The sequence below is a fragment of the Labeo rohita genome, chromosome 23 (assembly GCF_022985175.1).
Source record: "Labeo rohita strain BAU-BD-2019 chromosome 23, IGBB_LRoh.1.0, whole genome shotgun sequence".
In the NCBI taxonomy this organism is placed as follows: Eukaryota; Metazoa; Chordata; class Actinopteri; order Cypriniformes; family Cyprinidae; genus Labeo; species Labeo rohita.
Window position 1 is genome coordinate 7,764,146 of NC_066891.1, and position 23,247 is coordinate 7,787,392.

General features: G+C 36.6%; 1 protein-coding gene across 2 annotated transcripts in view; it reads right to left on the reverse strand.

The window, feature by feature from the left end:
- Nucleotides 1-23,247, reverse strand: part of rarga (retinoic acid receptor gamma a) — a 68,122-nt gene that overhangs the window by 7,533 nt on the left and 37,342 nt on the right. The window contains exons 1-2 of one of the 2 annotated variants that reach the window (XM_051096208.1): nt 19,369-19,860; nt 1,781-1,929 (exon numbers count right to left, since the gene is read on the reverse strand). In XM_051096208.1, coding sequence (XP_050952165.1) covers nt 1,781-1,929; nt 19,369-19,513 — 294 coding nt within the window. In that variant the 5' untranslated portion in view covers nt 19,514-19,860. Of the gene's footprint in view, nt 1-1,780; nt 1,930-19,368; nt 19,861-23,247 lie in introns of those variants that run through there. The other variant, XM_051096206.1, reaches the window with a different exon arrangement.

Below are 23,247 nucleotides of genomic sequence, written 5' to 3' on the forward strand. Positions count from 1 at the left end.
TGGAAGCTGAGGGTGCAAAAAAAGCAAAATACTGAGAAAAGTTGTACAAATTAAGTTCTTAGCAATGCATATTACTAATCAAAAATTACGTTTTGATATATTTACGGTAGGAAATGTACAAAATATCTTCATGGAGCATGATCTTCACTTAATATCCTAATGATTTTATTGTTTTGGAATAAATGTTAAATGCTTAAAAACACTAACTTGATCAGATGCATACTTGGCTTGCTTTAATAAATGGAATACTGATTATACTGTTCATGTAAAAATAAACAGTAGAGTTGTGTTTTCTTTCTGAATGTGACTGGGGCATGAATTTACATTTGATTTAAAACAAAACAAAACAAAACAAAACAAAAACTAATTTCAGAACACAGTTCAGTTTTTGAACAGTAAGACTTTTAATGTTTTTTAAAGAATTCTCTTCTGCTCATCAAGCCTGCATTTATTTGATCCAAAGTACAGCAAAAGCAGTAATATTGTAAAATATTTTTACTATTTAAAATAACTGCTTTCTATTTGAATATATTTTAAAATGTAATTTATTCCTGTGATTTCAAAGCTGAATTTTTAGCATCATTACTCCAGTCTTCAGTGTCATGATCCTTCAGAATTCATTCTGATATGCTGATTTGCTGTTCAATAAACATTTGAGTTGAGTACATTTTTTTCACGATTCTTTGATGAATAGAAAGATCCAAAGATCGGCATTTATCTGAAATAAAGAGCTTTTGTAAAATTATACACTACACCATTCAAAAGCTTGGAGTCAGTATAATTTTTTTGTTTGTGTATGAAAGAAATGATTGAAATAAATATTTTTATTTAGCAAGGATGCTTTAAATTGATCAAAACTTATGATAAAGACTTTTATAATGTTACAAAAGATTTCTATTTCAGTGGTTCTTCTGAACTTTCTATTGATCAAAGAAATGTGAAAAAGTTCTACGCAGCTGTTTTCAACATCATAATAATAATAAATGTTTTTTAAGCAGCAAATCAGAATATTATAATGATTTCTGAAAGATCATGTGACTGGAGTAATGATGCTAAAAACAGAGCAGAAGAAAATTCTTTAAAAAAAAAAAAAAAACTTTAAAAATCTTACTGTTCTAAAACTTTTGACTGGTAGTGTATACATAGGAAAATTAATTTACTGGATGTTAGCATCTTTCATCATAATGCCATGTTTTATCATGTTTGAAAGCAATTAGCAGCTTGAGTCATGACCATAGTTGTATTTCACCACAGTGGTATATGGTACAACACATATTTCAACCCTTAAATATAGTAAAATTACTTTATTGCATTGCTTCTCAACTGTTCAATCAATTTTTTGGTTATTAGCATTCTTTAGAATAACTTCTTTTGTGTTCAACAGAAGAAAGAAACTTACACATGTTTGGAACAAGTGGAAGGTGAGTAAATGATAACAGAATTGTCATTTCTGGGTCAGCTATCCCTATAACATACTGTCCACATTGTGTCTCGTGTAGCTGATATTGCACAACTGTATCCTTTTCAAGTGACCTTTTGTATGTTTTCATAAACATTTTTGCTCCCTGCACTACAAGTTATTCAGTCCGTCTTAGTTTCGTGGTGCTGACAGGAGCGAAAATACTTTTTGAGCATTCAAGTATTTTTAACAAGCGAGAGCTAAACCTCCATGTCTCTGTTTTTTTCACATTTTTGCCAAACGTCAAGATAAATTGTGTAACAGCCTTATGAAAAACATGAGATTTGTCAGGCCACAGGCGACGGGAGTTCTGCTGTTTACCTTGCAGCCCTCGCAAGAACTGACACCATAGTGGTACCCGGAAGACTTGTCCTGGCAGACGAAGCAGGGCTTGTAAACACGGGGTGGAGGCGGTGGAGAAGGGGAGCTGGGCACCATCTCCTCCGAACTGGTGCTCTGGGTCTCGACCGCTGAGGAGGAGAGAAAAGAAAACATCAGACGCTTCATCTAATCACATCACTTCACACTATTTACACAACACAGGAGGATTTAATGAGAGGGAGATATTAAACGCCACATGGGGAGAAGAAAAGATTCTCCCGTGAACCTTTTAAACCGTATCCAATTTCAAAGACCCACGAGGGCTTTGAAAACCATCATGATGCCTCGCTAAACCTTTTTCATGATGCCCTCGAGCAGAAACACACAAGGCGCTACCCATCGCTGCTTTTTGAATCTGTTATTGTATGCAAAGCATCTGCCAACTAGGTAAAAGTCAAGTCTAGTTAACGTGCATGTCTCTCTAGCTCCGCCCACCCTGTCCTTAGGGGGCCAGGATTTTAGGAGATTAGGCTGCGGTGATTGACACTGGAAAGAAAAGAAAACACAAACAGTTTAACACTAGAAGACAGATAAGCGGAGCCGATAAGACAGGTAGCTCATCTGTGTCACAGCCTGGGGGGGAAAACTCCACCCTGCGTTTGGCGTCTTGCACGCGGGATGAGTGTCCCATGTCTAAATAATTCTGATGTCAAGCCTTACTAACAGTCATGACTAGGGATGTAACGGGATATAGTAGATGGCGACAACCTCTATCATCTATAATCCACCCAAAAAGAAAGTTTAGACAGAATTAATTTAGGATTTTGAGATAAATATCAAGTAACCAATTTTACATTTGCACATGCCAAAGTCAACTTTTACCCTTGGTCGCTCAAAATTCAACCCCCCCAGCCTTCACCCTTGCCATTCTTTGACACACAAACCCTATTTTTCTCTTGTTTCCCGGCCCTAAATTCCTCAGTGCAGTCCTGCTAGGTTTTAATAGAGGCCCCTGCTCGTAAGCTAGGCCTATAAAGGTGGTCTCATGGCTGGACTGGAGGCCCCAGCCCGGCTGGCGGGGTCTTTATTAAGACTCAGACACCTCAGGCAGCCATTCACACCACCAGCTGTAGCCTGAGCTAGTTAAAAAAAAAGGCCCAATCATAAAAATAAAAAAAAACAGGGAGGCTCTAAACTTCTAACTTTTATTGCCCCACCTTCTTCAGCCACCTTCAATGGGAAGCCTAAACTTAACCTACAACCCCTCCCTCGCCGTCCCACCACAGGGTTCAGCAAAAAACCACCAGCTTGGCTTTTTACAAGAGTTTGGAGACTTCAAAAGAAGAAAAGAGGGCATAAAAAGAGGAATTTGATAGAAAACAGAAAGAAAAAGGGACGAGGGTGGAGGGGTGAATGAGGAGAGGCAAATAGTCCCATTTAAGGTCGAGCTCGCATACAGTAGGGCCTTCTGTTCATGGCCATGGTTACAAACAAATCGCTTATTCTTCAAGCAAGAGTGAGAAATGCACAAGCTTTCAGAGTATATGATGTATAAAAAGGCTAATTGCATTTGAACCAGCAATGTGCGTGACGTTTGTTTACCAGCTGTTGAGCAATGTCAAGTTTTGAAGTTGTTTTTTTACTGGTCTGCTTTGAAGTACAACAGAGAAATGTTATCAGAACAGGTTCTAGTTTAGTTTAGACATGAACTGATACAAATGTTCTGCGTCAATATCGATATCCAATTATTCAGAATGGCATCTGCCGATAATAGTTTCGTGGTTCTCCTTTTTTAACCTTGTTTTAAATGAATAATTCATTACACAATTCCAATGTTTCAAAGTAACATTACTCAAATTAACAGAACATTAGGGATGTAACGATATTGTTAATATCGTGGTATCACGACAGCAAAACTGTCTCAATATTATCATGGTCACATGATGATATGAAACAATAGGTCTTCCGGGCAAAAAGTGTAGAATGTAAACTTCTTATTTTAACATAAAAGGTCTTTAAAGTTGTATTGTGGCCCATTATGCTTTGGCGCAGTATCTGTCAAACAAACTAAAACCGAAATAAGGCTTAATCCCTTCATCAAGTCTCTTTCCCTGTGCGTTTCAAAGCAAAGTGCGCATTTCATTCAGGTGGAGCGCATTTTTGTTCCCGCTGAACAGCAAATTCAGTGAACTCGTTTATTTATGTGCTGTGAGTTTTGCGCACGTTTGGGAATGGAACGGCCACCAAAACCCGCCCAACTGCTACTCAAAACGAGGCCAAAACTATCCCAATCGTGTTTCGACGAGGAGGGGAGTCCATGTTAAAATTTGTGTTCCGGTCGATAAAATACAAGTTTTTTTGTCAGGGTTTCCCTGGTAAATTCGCATTTCAGGGGCTAAATGTCATGTTATTGGGGTCGATTTAACCTGTGGACATCAAAAACAACCCGCGGCAACAGTGTCAAAGTAGCCAAATTTTACAGAAAATCAACAGACTTGGCAACACTACACCAGTTATGCTTTATTTTAATGGCAGATGATTACAGTATTTCAGGTTTTCACAACAAGACTCGCCCAACTGAAACTCAAAACTAACCCAAAACTAGCCCAGTCGTGTTTCAAGGGGGGGGGTCCCTATTAAAAAAAAAAATTCTCATTCCGGGGGAAAAAATACACTTTTTTTTTGTCAGGGTCCCCCTTGTAAATTCGCATTTCAGGGGCTAAATATGACGCTATTAGTGTTGATTTAACCCGCGGACATCAAAAACAACCCACGGCAACAGTGTCAAAGCAGCCCAATTCCACGGGAAAACTAGAGTTTTTTCCTCAAAATAAAAGCTCTACTGTCCAAATTTAAAAGATCTATTTCAAGTGTAGAAATTAGGAATGAAGTATTGTAATTTCCCTACTGTAGTGTAAAGCAAAAATAATATACCTATGAAAAATTCAATTTCATTTATTTTGCATTGCAACTGTTTTACAATATATGGCTATTACTGTGGTTGTTATTATTAATAATCTACTCTAATTTGGCTTCCTAAAACACCAGTGTGAATGTAAATTAGACTAAGACAGTATATCACAAATAAAAAGATGGTTGAGTCCCTGTTAAAGTTCAGGTACAAGTCAATTTACAGACTTTTTTCTGACTAAAGTCTTCTTAAGGACGTAGGTTGGAGATCTTATTTTGAACTGCATTAGATATAAAAATTAAACTTTTAAAAATTAAAATGTACAAAATTCGTTTTTTTTTTAAATACTGTATCGTGGACTTCAAATCGCAGTATTATCAAACCGTGAGATTTTGATATCATTACATCCCTAAGTACAATAATGGAATGTGATCAGAACAGGTTCTAGTTTAGTTTAGAAATGAACCGATACAAATCTTCTGCGCCGATAATAATATCCGATTTTTTAGAAGGACGTCTGCCAATACATATATCGCTAGTTCGGTGGTTCTCCTTTTTTAATCTTGTTTCAAATGAATGATTCATACACAATTCCCATATTTAAAAGTAACATTACACTAAAAATCACTCAATGTTTTGATTAACAGGATATAATCAGCCCTGATCATTGGCTGTCTTCGGATGACCAAAAGTGTAAATAATTGCTCAGCCATTACCGATTATTAGCCGATATATATCGGTGCGTCCCTAGTTGAGAACACAAGCAATTTACCATCAAAATAACTGAAGAACAAACACAAAAAGGCTATCAAAACATAATAGGTCACATTAAAGTTACACTTCTTGTATAAACCCCAAACATGTATGCTATCAAAACAACATACGTGTTTTGAATACTAAGTATACGCTATGAATTAAATGTTGCGCAGCAGGATCAATGCTCGCCACTGAACCTAGCGTGAACTCATTTGTTTATATAGCAATACTGGCAATATGCTGGTAATGACAAGCGCTTGAAAAGGACCGCAAACTGCATGTGGTGTGAAGAAACGGCTACTGATTGACACCGTCTGAGTAGCTGAGAGTAAAAAAGAAAGGGAGGGGAGAGAGAGGGACAAAAATCCATCAGGATCTCTCAACAACCCGAGACGGTTCCTGCCGTAAAAACCCCGGTCGCTTTCCCTCCCTCTAACACCTCTTCCCAAATATCAGTCAACACTTCTCCCGGGGAGCACAATGGGATGGGTTCCTATGTCAGCCTGGAGGCCCTCTCTGCGTCCCCTCCGCTAAGCTCTCCTCTGTTTGGGAAACAAAGCGCTCTGAAATGAGAGGCCTCCTTATCAGCTCTCCAGCCAGGGACTTGATTTGCATCACAATGCGAAGGCAGAGGGCGGATGGCTGCTGATGGAGGGACAGGTAGAAGCCGACTGCAGTTATCAGTAGACGTTGTTCATTTCCTGCCTGGTATTGTGTTTCTGTCCTGAACTGGTCTATTCCAGGTGGACCGGCCTATGCTAATTCCAGTGTCAACCTAGACAAAGTGCCCCTGTGGTAGGAAAATGTCTGTATCTACAAGCAGAAACATACACAGTATATGCCATGCCAAGGCAAAGTAAATACACAAATGCAAAGAATATAAAGATAAGTAAATATACGAACAGGCACACAATGATCTAATGCTGGGAAACTATGTATGCATACACAAAATGTGTCAAAAACATTAATAAACATTTATAGTAGTTATATTATTAAAAAGATTATTATTCAAAATATAGTATCAATTGAATTATTAATATTAATTTAATATTACTATTAAAACATTTTTTAAATAATTATTCCATTAAACAAATATACATTTTAAATATATTAAAATATATAAAACATATTTAAATATATATACATATGTATGTTATAAACATGTTTTTATGAACACTAAATATTTATATTAATAAACATGTATTTGTTACTAAAAATATTTTTTTTCATAATTATTACATTAAAAATATAAAGTTTAAATATATTTAAATATATAAACGTATGTTATAAACATGTTTTATAAACATCAATTATTTAAATATTTATATTAACAAACATTGATTTGTTACAATTTAAGTATTATTAATTATTATTATATTTCTGAAATATTTAAATAAATTGTATAATTATTCCATTAAAAAACACATTTAAAATATATTAAAATTTAAAACATATATTTAAATATATAAACAGATGTATGTTAATTAATATTTTTGAATTATTTAAATATTTTTTAAAATAATTGTTACATTAAAAATCTAAAGTTTAAATATATTAATACATATTTAAATATATAAACATGTATGTTATAAACATGTTTTATAAACATCAATTATTTAAATATTTATATTAACAAACATTTATTTGTTACAATTTAAGTATTATTAATTATTTATTATTATATATTTCTGAAATATTTAAATAAATTGTAAAATAATTATTCCATAAAAAACATCAATTTTAAATATATTTTAATAAACATTAAATATACAATAATAAACAATAAATATACTAAAAGAACAAGTATTTGTTACTAAAAATATATTCATATTTTAATCATTTTGAAATATTTAAATATTTCTAAAAATAACTTACATTAAAAATCTAAAGTTTAAATATATTTAAATATATATTTAAATATATAAACATGTTTTATAAACATCAATTACTTACAATCACATTTCTGTTACTAAAAATATATTCAATATTTTTCAAATATTTTATAAAATAATTACTGAATTAAAAATATAAAGTCTAAATATTTAAAAATATAATACATTTTTTAAAAATATCTAAACATATTTATATTAATAAACAATTAAACACTATTGCTTTACAATCATTTATTTATTATAAAGTATTTTATGTTTACTAATAAAGTTTTAACTAATTAAAAAAATATCTAAATATTATCAACATTATCAACACCTATATTTAGATCTAGCGTGTAATTGTCAATGCCCACAATGCAGTGCATGTAAACATGCACGCATACTATAAACGTTTCATTGTTGCCAAAAAAGTGGTCTAGGTTCAAATCCATTTCCTGAAGAACTGACTTTGGTAACACAATAAACAAGTAGCGCAAACAAATCAGACCACATGGGTAACAGGAAGTGAGCTGTGATCTTGAGTTTCTTTATTTTGGTGTAGAATAAAAGTCTAAAAATGAGTAAGTCTACAAGTCTGAAAGCCCCCAAAAAACAAGTGTCAGCTTTGTGTGTTTTTAAGTGTTGCAACACTACTTTTAGCTGAGCAGCATATGACGCATTGGCTGCGGAACAACTATTCTTTCACAATAGAAGAGCAGATTTTGTGTACGTGACTGTGGGTGTGATTGAATCTTCAGTGGAGCTCTGTTCCCAAATCTAGTCTTGGCATGTGAGCGTGTGTGTGTTCAGTTCTGCATGGGCGCTCGTCCAACGAGTGTCTCTAAAGACTCCCATTTGATTTGCAAATATAGTTCTCTGCGTCTCAATTCCTCTTAAGTATTTCAGCGTGTTGGGCGTGTATTTGCGTGTTGCTCGCTTTGCATTTCTCAGAACATAATCTTGCTTCCCTCCACTGAAAAGCTCCATGATTTTGCTTCGCCTCATATTACAGGCGAGTTGGTTGGACAGACTGCTTTGTTGTGCGTGCAGCCAGTGTGGCAGACGGGCCACAGATTGGCCAGGTTTTTTGGAGCGGTGTGATTGATAGACTGACTGGCAGGGCCCCCCTCTCTCTCTCCGAGCGGTGCCTGATGGGCAAGGACACACAGCCCTCTCCTCTGGCTGCCAACTTCCTGATGAGGGGAACCGACCGTGGCTCTTTCTCGGTCTCTGTGTCTCATTGCCCACGGCTTCCTGCCATCGGCCAGATCCTCCTCACATGCTGTTGTCATCGTACCACCTCATACTACACAACCCCATTTCCTTCCTCTCCACCGCATCACTGTTTCTTTCCGCTGGATGCATTCTCACTGATTGCAGGCCTTATCTTATTGCAAGCTGTTTTTCGACATTTAGAAATCCACATATTGCAGCAAGAGTAAAAATGTTGGTATACTGAGAGAAACAATCATTTAAACAAAGAATCAAAATAATTCCAGATATTATTTTGTCATTTTACTTTGCAAAAATTCCAAAAACGAAAAATCCTGAATGGGACAAAAACCCGTCAGTAACTGACAAAAATAAATAAATGCATAAATAAATAAATAAAAAATCTGGATGATGCCAATAAGCGGATAATTGTTAAAATAAAATAAAATAAAATAAAATAAAATAACTCTGGATAATGCCAAAAAGCTGAAAATTGTTTTAAAATAATAAAATAAAATAAAATAAAATAAAATACAATTGTTTTAAAATAATAAAATAAAATAAGTTGTTTTAAAATAATAAAATAAAATAAAATAAATTGTTTTAAAATAATAATAAATAAAATAAAATAAAATAAGTTGTTTTAAAATAATAAAATAAGTAAAATAAAATAAAACAATTTGTTTTAAAATAATAAAATAAAATAAAATAAAATAAAATAAAATAAATTGTTTTAAAATAAATAAAATAAAATAAAATAAATAAAATAATAAAATAAAATAATTCTGGATAATGCCAAAAAGCTGATAATTGTTTTAAAATAATAAAATAAAATAAAATAAAATAAAATAAAATAATTCTGGATGATGCCAATTAACTGATAATTGTTTTATGTAAACTAAACTAAATCAAAATAAAATAAACGAGAGAAACAATCATTAAAAATGTTTTTAACAATTTTCAGACACTATTTTGACATTTATTTTGCAAATGTACTTTAAAACTAACTTAAAAATGCAATTAGAATGGGAAAAAGTAATTTTTTTTAAACACAAAAAACCTTCAGTATGTGATAAAATAAAATAAAAAAATTCACTCCAATCCCAATAGCTGGTATTTCTTTCATGTAATTAAAAGAAAAGACTTTATTACTACATTTATAAATTTACTTTAACTAATAAATAAATAAATAAATAAATTAATTAATTAATTAGTTAATTAAAAACTGCAAAAATCCAAAAACCTCATTAATCAACAAAAATTTTTTTTAAATCAAATCAAGGTAAATCTAAAATTTAAAATAATTATCCAGTAAAATTACTTCAGGAGGCCAGTTTTTAAAACAATGTCTCTGCACAACAGATGCAGTGCAAAAGGAGTGTTAAGTTCCAGAGCTGAGAGGTGTGTGTGCTTTCATTAAAGGTGCTGAGCAGTAGCAGTTGCTGTCAACAGCTGTCTGCGAGCTCATTACCTGATCTCCCCCTCCTCTCCTCCCATTTCTCTACTTTTTATCCCTCCCTCTCATGCGCTCCATCCCAGGCCTGTAAAAAAGGAGGAGTCCTTCCTGTTGCAGTAAGTCCCTTTCTGAAAGGAAGCCCTGTGATAAAACTGGGCTGCCGTCCAAGTGATGGCTCAGAGGGAAAGACAGAAAAAAGAGAGAAAGGCTTACATACAGCCCAGACTGGACAAGACTGAAGGAATTTACACCCTCATGTCATAACCAACACACAGGCATGAGTACATATATGAACACATGCAGTTATCATTCTCAGTCCATGAGTCGGCCAGCAACAGGTCTCCTGTAGGTCAGCGTTATCACGCAAAGGGCAAACAGGTATTTGCTGGATCTGTCTGAAAGGGTTAGTTCATCCAAACTTAAGAGTCTGTCATTGTTTATTCACCACAGTGTCATTCCAAACCTGCATGACTGGAACGACAAAAGAAAATAATTTGAAAATTGTCTGTTTTTTTAATCCATACAGTTAAAGTCAATGGGGTCCAGTGCTGTTCTGTTCTGTTTTTTTTTTTTTTTTTAATGCACTTGGAAAACCATATCAGCTATTGGGATTAGCCAGAATTTTTTTTTTTTTTAATTGTATCAACTACTTTTTGTGTTCAAAAATATAACTTTTTCCCATTTGCATGTAATTTTTTTGGTAGTTTTAAAGCAAATTTGTAAAGTAAATGGCAAAATAGTATGTGGAAATTGTTCAAATCTTTGTTTAAATGATTGTTATTATTTATTATTATTATTTATTTTTATTTATTTGATTAGTGAGAGTTTTTTTGTGCTCCAAAGTAGTATTTTTTGCCATTCACATTATTTATTTATTACTTAGTTTAATAAATAAATAATAAACAATATTATCTATTGGGATCAGCCAGAATAAATTTATTTCTATATAACTGTATCAATTACTAAAGGATTTGTTGTTGTTGTTGTTGTTGTTAAAAAAACAATACAAAAAAAAAAATCCATTCCATTCTAATTTTTAAAGTTTTAAAGTAAATTTGCAAAGTAAATGACAAAATATTATCTGGAAATTGTTCAAATCCTCGTTTAAATGATTGTTTCTCTCAGTACATTTATTTTAGTTTAGTTTAATTTAGTTTAAATAAATTACAATTATCAGCTTTTTGGCATCAACCAATTATTTTATTTTATTTATTTATTTATTTATTTATTTATTTATGTATTTATTTATTTTTAGTTTAGTTTACATAATCTTCAGCTTTTTGGCATCATCCGGAATTAATTTTTTACATTTTTTTACAATTTTGAAATTGTTCAAATCTTTGTTTAAATGATTGTTGCTCTCAGTACATTTATTTTAGTTTAGTTTAATTTAGTTTAAATAAATTACAATTATCAGATTTTATTTTATTTTATTTTATTTTATTTTATTTTATTTTATTTTATTTTATTTTATTTTATTTTATTTTATTTTATTTTATTTTATTTTACATAAAAACAATTATCAGCTTATTAGCATCATCCAGAAATATTTTTTACAATTACAAGGGTTTTTTTTTTCGTTCACAATGTTTTCATTAATAGAGGTTTAAAACAATGTGAAGGTGAATGTGCGGTAATATTTACTGTCGCTCTGTGAAATCAAGTCATTCCAATAGGATGCAGGTTTCACTTATTTTCAAGTTGGTCACATGATTTTCCCACACTGACCAATAGGAAGTTGCTTGGTTTAAAAGTGACTTCTGTGTAGGAAATGCTTCCTATATATCCACGCTGTTGACAGTAGACAATGGACAACTTTTTGCATGCAGTGAACTATTTTACCCATGTCCTTACTACCTTTCTGGGCCTTGAACATGGTAGTTGCATTGCTGTCTATGCATTAAAGCTCAGAAAAGGCCAGAAAGCTCTTGGATTTCATCCAAAATATCTTAATTTGGGTTGTGAAGATGAACAAAGGTCTTACAGGTTTGAAACGACATTAGGGTGAGTAATTAATGACAGAATTAAATTTGTTGTGTAAACCATTCCTTTAAACCAAACCTTTATCTTTAACCTACATTACTACACAGCAATATCTCAGACCCGAGGCATGTCTGCATGAAGGTGAACCAGCATTTGGCCTAAATGACCCTTGAATGAGTGGCACTAACACATCAATGGACTCAGAGAATCAATCGCCCACACTTGAGTCCTTCCTGGATTACAGGCAATCAGACACCCTCTCAACTACGGCTTACACAGATACTGCCCTCTCCATTACCAAAGGTCTGGTAAGCAGAAGGTTGCTGGTTTAGCCCTCATGAACTCCATTGATCTTCATCGGATCCATCATACCCTTGAGCAAGTCATTTACCCTTGGCTTGCTCCAGGGGCTTGTCTCTATAATAAATGTAATTTGCAATATGTAAGCTGCTCTAGATAAAAGCGTCCACTGATAGACTATTTAATTAAAAATAAAGTTTTCAATTAGAATCAAAATGGTTTTTATAGCCCAAAGGCACAGGGAAACCTCCAGAAAGACCTTTTTAATTCCCCAGGTCTTTAGAAAGTCATCTATTCAGCGGTACAAGAAACTACACTCTTAAAAATAAAGGATCCAAAAGTGTGTTATTGCAGTGATGCCATAGAAGAACCGTTTTTGGTTCCCCAAAGAACTTTTCAGAAGAGAAGCATCTTGAAGAACAGTTTAAAAATCTAAAGAACGTTTTCTGCATTTGAAAGGTTCCATGGATGTTTAAGGTTCTCCACAGAGCCATTGATGCCAATAAAGAACCTTTATTTTTTAAGAGTTTAGAACCTATGCAGCCAAGAAACCGTTCTGCAAAAGAACAATTGCAGAGAAAAGCTTTTGTTTAGTCCTAAACACAGCCCATTTAGTAAACCGTTTAAGGGACTTTTGTCCTATTCCTCTAGTAGGACTGCATCCAAACTAGACAGTGAGGGGTAATCAGAGCACAAAGCCCGGGAATGAAGGCCTGATTCAGAGGAGACAGATTTCTGGTACAGACATCCAAATTTGCAACTCCACTGAATCTCCAGCACCCCCACCAGGCTTCATCTGTGCTGTCAACCCCTGAGTGAGAGTGTCTCCTCTAATTCCTCTCCACTCCAATGGCTGGATGCGTCCTCCATGGACACAAACATTGATCAAGCCAACAGGCAGCGAGACAGCCTCATCTAGCCATTATCTTTGATCTTCTGCTCCTCGCAGACTTCCTCTCACCATCTGTCTGCGCTCACCTGCTTTGAGACGGGCGACTTCGCTTGAGTCACAGCCTGAAGTGTCTCTCGGCTCGGGACTGGGGCGGGACTCGGGACCTTATTGCTTCCTTCCCCAAACAATAGAAACCACAAAAGAAGAAGCAGCCGAACTTTGAAGGCTGACACCTTATTTCTGCAAAGGTCCGTTTGACTTGCTTGGGTCTCATCTAACCGTCACGATCCCTAATCAGTAAGCAACTGCATGAGCTCAACGCAAAGCTTTGCTTTGCATAAAAAGAAAACCCAACAGGGTTGTGGCTTCCTGCTGTTTACGTGATTTGCGGTCGATGCTTGTAGTAGCTGTGGGTCTCCTGTGTATAAATGTTTGCTTTTTCACTATCGCTTCAACAGCCTGGCACAGTTCTGTTCTTTCTAATGGCACGAGGGCGAGTCTGTGAGAAACTTCTGCTTTGACTATAGGGGAAATTACAATATGATGTGTGCTTACGTGAGTGGAATTTTTCACTTTAGTGTGGCATCACGCCTTTAGCGACTGCCCAAGATGTTATGGGCGTGGATGGGCACACTTCGTGGAAACTGGCAAGTGCGAAGTTTCAAAACAATACTGCGTGCGGTTTGATGTACTCTCGTAACCCCAGAAAGCAACAGACGTAGGAAGTCACCTTGAGAGACAAATCCAATCCCATCTTTGACTAAACCACAATACACTTCTTATTTAGAGCCAACACAGCTTTTCTAAATGAAGCATAGACCAGCCCAGCCACAGACAACCGTCCACCAGACAGACGGTGTCGTCCTTGCTCATACTAAACACTGCGCTGAGTCTTTAGACAGCAGATGATCGTTTAAAAAGATGGATGTGTGGGGGTAAACTACAGATGGTCTTCCCTAACAAGCATCCTTGGGCTCTTGTATCCATTCATCTTTTATGGCTGATTTAGGATGGCCTCTCACCTCCATCTGCATGCACACACACACACAAAATGTAAAATATATGTACGTGTTTTCATATTACATTATTTGCACTACTAGAGATAGCTAAGGGTTTTAACACAAGGCTTTAACTGTTTAGATATTGACGTGTTTGTCTTACAAGCACCAAAGAAATGGCCAAAAATTCTAACAATTTGTCTAACAATTTTGCCGATTTGTTGTCCTCTAGAAATAGCCTTAAAATGTATATTCAATGCAGTGAATTGTTCATTCACATTTGAAGGAAGTGCTTTAAAGGGGATAAATAAAAAGGCGCAACTTTTCTCAGTTTTACCGCATTGACAGTTATAGCACGCTAAACCACAGCACACACTCAGCACGTGAAAATCTCAGAGAAATCTTAATTCCCCTTTAAAGCATTGCCACTAAAAATACTCCACATCAGCTAGTCAGTTGGTGGATGACTTGCTGACCATCGTACAACAGGATGTTTTTTTCGTGAGAAGAGCTACAAGAATATCTTTGACATGAAACCACTGATAAAATCAGTCTGTAAGTATTGTTATAGCCTTGTAGGTTTCTCAACAATATCGTGCAGATTTCTGAAAGCACAGAGATAATGCTAACACTGAAACATGCACCAGATCTTCTTGCTAGCAAGACAACACAATACCAGAATCAATGTCTTCTGAGAAGCATCACCTCATCAAACCGCTGCATCCCCTGAACCTGATTCTCATTTTAGATAAAACCAATGATTGACTGGCGGGGAGTTCCTACGGCCCAACCGTGGGTGAACATAGTGGGGGTTTGAGCTATATTTCGCCTCACATTTTCACATAACAGTGAGCGCTAGTAACGACGGAGCCAAGCCGTCAGTCAACAACACACTGGTAACAGAACTTCTCCCCTCACACTGAGCTCACACATGGTTTCAGACTGACAAAGATCCTGCCAACGCCTCACCCCCAGAGAGAAACTGCCAACCAGGCATTGGAGCTCTCAGTAAACATCCACTAAATCATCAGACAAAAGGGAGGTGATGGCCAAACTATGACAGCCATTGAGCCTCACCCAGAGTTTTCAATCCCATGATGCCTGGCCTTGTTTGTGTCTCTCAGAGACCCATGAAAGTGAAGAGGAAAGATTGGCTAATTAGCAATGCTTCCTGAATAGATCTGGGACAAATTTGGACCGTTCAATGAGCCTTTCGGCTTCCCCGTCGGGACGGTTCTGAAATCTACAACAAGGTGCAAAGAACTCGTCCTAATAATCTGAACCTAACAAAATTGTGTGCATGTTTTGGTGTGCACTGATCATTTCACAGCCAGTCTTGCCCATCCCTCAAACAGTGCAAAACCGTCATTGTTGCTGTTCTATGAGAGGCAGATCTCTCTTATTTACGGTTCCTTGACCCTGTCGGGATATTATAAACTGCCCAAACAGCAGCAAATGGATTCCAGCGGCAGACTGTGGAATCTCAGTGGCTGCGTCAGGCCTGCTCTCTTGGGTTTGCCTTTGACTCCCTCTAAGACAGGGTTCAACGGCCATCCATACACAGCTACTGCACCAACTTTAAATCATCAAAATGCACTAAAACACCTTATACATAATTCACAGGGCTTACCATTTAGGGTTGCACTGGGTATGTAGATTTTCAGTTTTCCTATTTTTACACACTTGCAATGAAGTACAACTTTGAATAACGCATGTTAAGAAGTAAAAATATTATTCTCAGCTTGTTTAACTTTAACAGAGTATCTCTCTATTGTTGGACTGGGATGCAATCAGTGTGAATCCCTCAAGGCCAACCACTTTTTCCTATTTCCTCCAACGCTGAGAGACACACACACACGCTCTCTCAAAAGCATCGAATCAATCAAGTATCGTTTTTTATTCTCCTGCCTTGTCGGGCACTCTAATCTTTTAATTGAATCTTTTTGTAATTATAACGAAATAATTGAGGACTTCCATTAAAACAAAAAATGAGATCGGGCTGTGTGTGACAGCGGACACAGGAAGCCCTCATTTCCCTGTCTTTCAGGCAGAGCTCTGTTTCAGAGAGCTTATCAGACTCTGATGTGGACAGCACACTTTGCAGAAAACAATGGCGTGTGTGTATGAGCCCAAATGATCAGGGCAGGAAGATGATCCCGGATTCTAGTGCTCATTTTAATGCAGCAAAATCCCACCAAAACAGTCTAAAAAACTGAAATTAGTCACACATCACACGCAATCTCTTAGCAAATTATAAAAAAAGGGGAAATTAAGACCAGTTCAGAGAAATGTGATGTTATCTTTCTTATGTATAGATTACTAAATCACCTGCGTGCTTCCTTTTTTTAAACATATGGCTCAATAGAGCAAAGGATTGCTTAATAAAAAAGCTCTTTCAACTCTCTTTCCTTTCAGGGACCGAACAAGAGCGGCTCACATAGTCACGAGAGCTGACATTGGCCCGTGCAAAGCCTCTCCATAACCTCTGACATTGAATTTAAAAAAACTGAAAAGGTCTTGAACTCCTGCACAAAAAAACAGGAAAGACTGGCCACACTGACAGTGGTCTGTGATTCTCATGCTCTTCACCTCTATACGCAGCAGGGGGTTTTGTGAATGGTGCAGGGCAATGCAAGTGAAGACCCTTCATTGCCAGTGTGGTTTACTGTGTGGTTCAAGTTTCCTGGAAGTGACTACAAACCAAAAAGCTGGTACTTTTTTTCTATCACTCTGTGGTCAAAATAAAAGCAAAACATACACATGCGATCCACAAATGTGCATTCAGCACTTCAAAAACACACAAAGTTGCAATGACTTTCCATGATCACCTTTTAAACATTCAATACAGTAATATTGTGAAATATTATTGCAATGTAAAATAACTGCTTTCTGTATACATTTTAAATACATTTTAAAATGTGATTTATTCCTGCGATGGCAAAGATGAATCCATTCTCACACTTTAGAAATCATTTGGTGCTCAAAAAAACATTTATTTGTTGAAAAGTTTCTGAAAAGTTTTTGAAAAGCTTTTTTTTTTTTCAGGATTCTTGCAGAAATTTAAATTAAAATTTTTCTTAATGTAAGTCTTCACTGTCACTTCTGTTCAATTTAATGCATCCTTGCTGAATTAAGGTATTAATTTAATTAAAGTAAAATTTTTTGAGATACAACTATTTGAAAATCTGGAATTTAAAGTCCAAATGAAGTTCTTAGCAATGCACAATTCTAATCAAAAATTAAGTTTTGATACTGCATATTTACAGAATATCTTCATGAAACATGATCTTTACCTAATATCCTAATGATTTTTGGCATAAAAGAGAAATCAATCATTTTGACCCATACAATGCATTTTTGGCTATTGCTACAAATATACCCACGCTACTTAATACTGGTTTTGTGTTCCAGGGTCACACACAAATATATATACAATTGACCCTTAAACTTTTGAACATTATAGTGGACATGTCCAGCACATTATAGTCACATGACCAGCACAATCCAGAATATTTCTAGAGTTTATGAGGACATCAGGCAGAAGCAGCTTAGAAAGGGCACTTGTGGGCTAAAATTCAACAAACTGTAAAAACAAAATGTACCAGATGCTGAAAAAGTATTTTTATGAGAAGGAAACTGTGCTAAAATCTCCCAGACACATTAGGTCATGGTGATCAACCAGTGCAGGTTCAAGTCTTGGCCTGCAATGTGTCCCTACCCCCTCTGCTGCTCTCTAATCAAATAAAGACACAAAAAGCTGAAACTTTAAGAGACAGTGAGATAAATTTAACTCTTAGGGAAGTTTACCCACAATGCATTGCAGCCACTAATTAAATACTGAACTAAACACTGATTAATCAGGTTTAAGAGGACAATGAAGAGTAACAACTGTGGTCGGATAGGCCGGACTTGTTTACAGAGGTTACTGGGCATGGTGGCTTGTAACAGTACACCGTTCCTGTTCTTCCCCGAGGGCAGCGGAATCTGTCCGATTGCCTCTCGGTCTCCGCTATTTCCTGGAACCAGGAAGGAACAGAATTCGAGAAGCAGCAGCAACGGCGGCGCAATCGGAGGACTCGTTTTCCAACGTGGGCCCTGATCCTGTGCTTGTGTAGCGTTGGTGAGACATGACTGATTAAATAAACAGATTTCATCTTGTTATCATCAGGGCCCTGGCCAAGGAGAAGAGGCATTATGGACCTCCCTCCCTCCCCTCCCCTCCGGGTCGAGCTCAGACAGGGCATCTGTCTTCATTAAAGAGAACCCAGTGTGGCTGACAGCCACTGAAACGTTGGTGTCTTTCACGATTAATGAAGACAGATGAGTCGCCCTCAGAGGCCGAGAAGGAGGAACAAAAAGCAGAAGCTTCAACAAATACAAATGGAAAACAGCAAGAGCGCCGTGCATTTTGGGAAAAGGGTAACGGGGATGTTTACCAAACTGGACGTTTGAGTTTTTTTCCCCTCAGACTGATCCCTTATGAAAACGGATCCCGGTTTTGTCTATGCTGAAGCATGATTGTTTTTTAAGCCAAAGGCTGTCTAAGGTCTGGAACGGAGGAAGGAAAAATAAAATGGTTGAAACAGAGACAGAGGGTAAAAAAAGGGAGAAAACCAAAGAGCCGTCCAGGTCTTTAGTGAACTTTCCATCCAATTCTTTAGTATTTATTTAATGCTGTTTGCAATTCGGCTTTCTGTCACAGTCTGATCACCCAATCCGTTTCCCATTCCCAATCTGAGAGTTTCATCAGTGACACTCGCTTGAGTAATGTCCCTCTCGTTTTTTCACTTTTACGCTTGTTTGATGCTGTTGTGTGGGCTGAGCCATGGTCAGGCATGCTGGGATACCAGAGCTGTCAGGCACAATTGTGAAGTGAAGAAGACAAATGCAATCTGCATGACTGAAATTATAGCACAGTGTCAGGTTCCCCCCCACCCACTTCTCTCTCTCTCTCTTTTTCTCAAACACTCTCTCTTTCATCTCTCCCTCTCGCATTACTTCCTTTCTGTTTAACTTTTCATCAACCGACAAGGTCAAAAATCAGGTTACCCACACCGTTGGTGAAACCAGACTCAACACGGCAGACTCGAACAGCATCTCTAAAACACATGCGAACACGGCTTGACGAACGCAGGTTCGTTTGGCACCAAGCGTCCAGTGGTCAGCGTGAGAAGCGAGGCCCTTTAAAAGAATAAGAAAAACCACTTACAGCGTACGCTGGCTGTCCCAGTCCAAGCAAAAGGGTCCAGTCCTGCGTAGAAGGGGCTCGCCTTCCGCAGCATGCACGCACCCCGGTTGGTGACATCGTAGAGTTGGCGGGGACCCATGCCCAGAGCCTCCATACAGTCAAACATGCTGCGTCCCCGTCGCCCACCCGCCTCCGAACGCCTCGCGTCACCAAAAAAAACAATAACAACACCCGCAGCTACGACAGCGCTAAATCCCCTGCTGGAATTCCTCTAGTCAGGATATACGTGCTGCCTGATCCCCCTGCTTTTGCTCTTGTAAGCGTTTCCTCTCTCTCTCTCTGTCACGCTGCTTGTTTCTCTTTCCCTCTCCGGCTGATCTGCGGTGCTGGTTGCTCGGGGTGAGCTGCTCCTAGCGTGTTGTAACAGACCTAAATAACAGCCCCACATAGCACTCGCGGCTCTCAGACACACTGGAGCGAACCAACTGCCTCAGTCCTGCGCACACAGAGGGGGGTGGGGAGAGAGAGAGAGAGAGAGAGAGAGAGAGGCTGATCGAGAATGGGGGGGTGAGAGAGAAAGAGAGAGAGAGGGTTGAGCGAGGGCCACAGGGAGGGGCCACAGTGTGTGTTTGTGTGTTTGCATTGCCAGCTCTGATCTGGTTAGAGGACAAACTTTTATTTGATTCTCTCTGGCCTCTTTTTGTCTCTTTTGTGATTCATATTTCAGCAAGCACTGCGCACAAACACGCTCTCTTGCTTTGCGCACCTCCCCCTTTTTTCCCTTGCAGTACATATGAGACCCCCCTCCCCGAACCCGTCCCTCAGCCCCGTCTCTAATCATAACCACATTAAAGTCCAGAGCGAGCGAGCAAGAGAGAGTGAGAGAGAGAGAGCATTGTGCAAGCAGCAGATGCCAGGGCAAAATTCTCGCCTTTGTCTCCACAAAAACAGAGTAAATGACTGATGGCCGCTGCTGTCTCTAGCTCATTAAGTATGTGGCGAATATTCAAAGCCCCCTCTGGCCCTCATAGAAGCTTTTAAAAGAGCAACTTTATTCAGTTGCGTGGGGAGAATCCATGCGCTAGAGGACGCCAGGCAGGAGACCAACAGGAAGATGAACTTGGGAAGGAATGTCAGGGCTTGTCTTCGGCACTTGCGACTAAGACGTGATGAATTTGAGTCTTTTCCCATGGTCTACAGTCAGTAGACGACGTGTTTGACGTGTGTGAAAACGAGGCTGTGAGGGGTGGAAGCGTACGGTCGGTTTAATGTAAGACTGATGCTTAGCTGACAAACTACAAATATTTGTACTTTTTAATATATTTCCAGAAAATAAACAACTGGGAAACATAAGTTGTGGAAATTAGACCTGACCAGGCCCAGAGGGAATCTATGGAGGGTTTTTTTTAGCTTTAAATGGCATGGATTTAAATATCTTATTGGTAGCAGACAGCATTAGTTAAATATGTATTAAACAAGCATGCAATTTGATTCTAATTGGTAATTCTAATGAGTAATTCTAATGAGTAATTGTAATGAGCTCTCTACAGAGTTACGCAGATTCCAAATGTGACCTAGGACCTTGAATGGACTGTACATCTATCTCTCACAGCCTCATTATCATTTGCGTGTAATGAAATATGATGTCTACCCTGACAATAGTCAACTGGTTTAGCAGTATAATTTATAATGACCAGATGACTGTATGACTTTTTGCCAATTAACCCTAGCTGATTTCTCTTCCTGCCCCAAATACTAATATTTTTAATAAAAACATATTATGATGTGACCATACACTAAAGTCTAGCAAATAAAACATATTTCTATTCCTTACAGCCTCAATATTAATAAATAAATATGTATCATTTAAAATTAGTGCTGTCAAACGATTAATTATGATTAATCGCATCAAAAGTTTTTGTTTACATAATATGTGTGTGTACTGTGTATATTTATTATGTATACATATAAATACACATGCATGTATATATATATATATATATATATATATATAAGAAAAATATGTTTTTTATATTAAATATATTTATATAGAATATCAATTATATGATTATGAATATAAATATCTACATGTAAATATTTTCAAAATATATACTGTATGTGTGTATTTATATATACGCAATAAATATACACAGTACATATGCATATATTATGTAAACAAAAACTTTAATTTTGGATGCAACTAATCGCGATTAATTGTTTGACAGCTCTATATTTATACTATATATAAATATATTTAATGTATAAACAACTTATTTGTCTTAAACATATACATGCATGTGTATTTATACATACATAATAAATATACACAGTACACACACATATATTATGTAAACAAAAACTTTAATTTTGGATGTGATTAATTTCAATTAATCATTTGGCAGCTCTATATTTATATTATATATAAATATAGATTAATTGTTTGACAGCTCTATATTTATATTATATATAAATATATTTAATGTATAAACAACTTATTTTTCTTAAACATACATGCATGTGTGTGTATTTATACATACATAATAAATATACACAGTACACACACATATATTATGTAAACAAAAACTTTAATTTTGGATGCGATTAATTTCAATGAATCATTTGACAGCTCTCTATATATATTATATATAAATATATTTAATATATAAACAACTTATTTTTCTTAAATATATACATGCACGTGTTTGTATTTATACATGCATAACAAACATATATAGTTCACACACATAAATTAGGTAAACAAAAACTTTTATTTTGGATGCGATTAATCGCGATTAATCGTTTGACAGTGCTATTTAAAATTAATAGAATTAAGAAGAAGAAGAATGTAATTTTTTTTTTCAAATATGATTTATATATTTAAATAAATTAAACACATTTAAATAATTCAAACTTTACCATTCAGTACAACCTACCAAATAAATTGTGCTTCTATTCCTCGCAGCCTTGTTTTCATTCAAGTAGCATCCCCATGACTATTGAGGGCTTCCACACTATTTTGACTAATGACCTTTTTGCATGACCTTTCAAGCTGTTCAAAATCATCTCATAGAGATTGCTGGGATGGATTTCCTTTAGTACGTCAAATACCAAGGTTCTGCATCAATAAGATCATAATCGTAATTGATCATACATATAGATGCAATTTGTACACTAATAAGATAAACTAATGTTATATGGTGATTTGTAGAAATATCCAGCTAAGCAAATACTTCAGAATAGAACACGACAAAAACATGTATTTCTCCTATTAAGTTCCATAACTTTTCCAGGTATGGAAATGAAAATTCTTAGAATTCTTAGGGCTTGGTGTACAAGAGTCAGAGTCAATCGAATCAACAAGTTCTTGCCAGTAACCCTCACAACCCTAGTTGCCACAATTTACTCCCCCTAACCCTTATAAACCACAAATACCTCCACCACACACAATCAGTACTACATGACCTGCTGCAAAAACCCCAATGAAATAAATAGCTCTGCCAGTGTCAGTGCCAATGGCTTTCAATAAGTGAACAGCTGTGAGTGGACGGAGCCATACCAGGGTTCAAGTCAAGCAAACAGCTGAACACAATGCCAGGAGCAACAGAGGTGCCTGCGTCTCGGCCTTGCCTCATCCATCTTCACCCCCCTTCCCCACCCCCGTTGGGCCGCTAGCAGTGGTACGGCCCAGCCGCCTAAGAAAAGACACCATTTCCTGTCAATCTGCGCTGCTGGTCGGGCTCTCCATAAACACATACTGCCCTTCCTTCCAAATACACTCACAATCTCCCGCTCTGTGGCGTTCTGCTTTTCATTTTCCCAAACCCCCTTTGCTTTTTCACACTTACAAAGAAACAAAGAGTCCTTCTCCGAGCACGTCGGGGCATGCGCTGAGAATGGTAT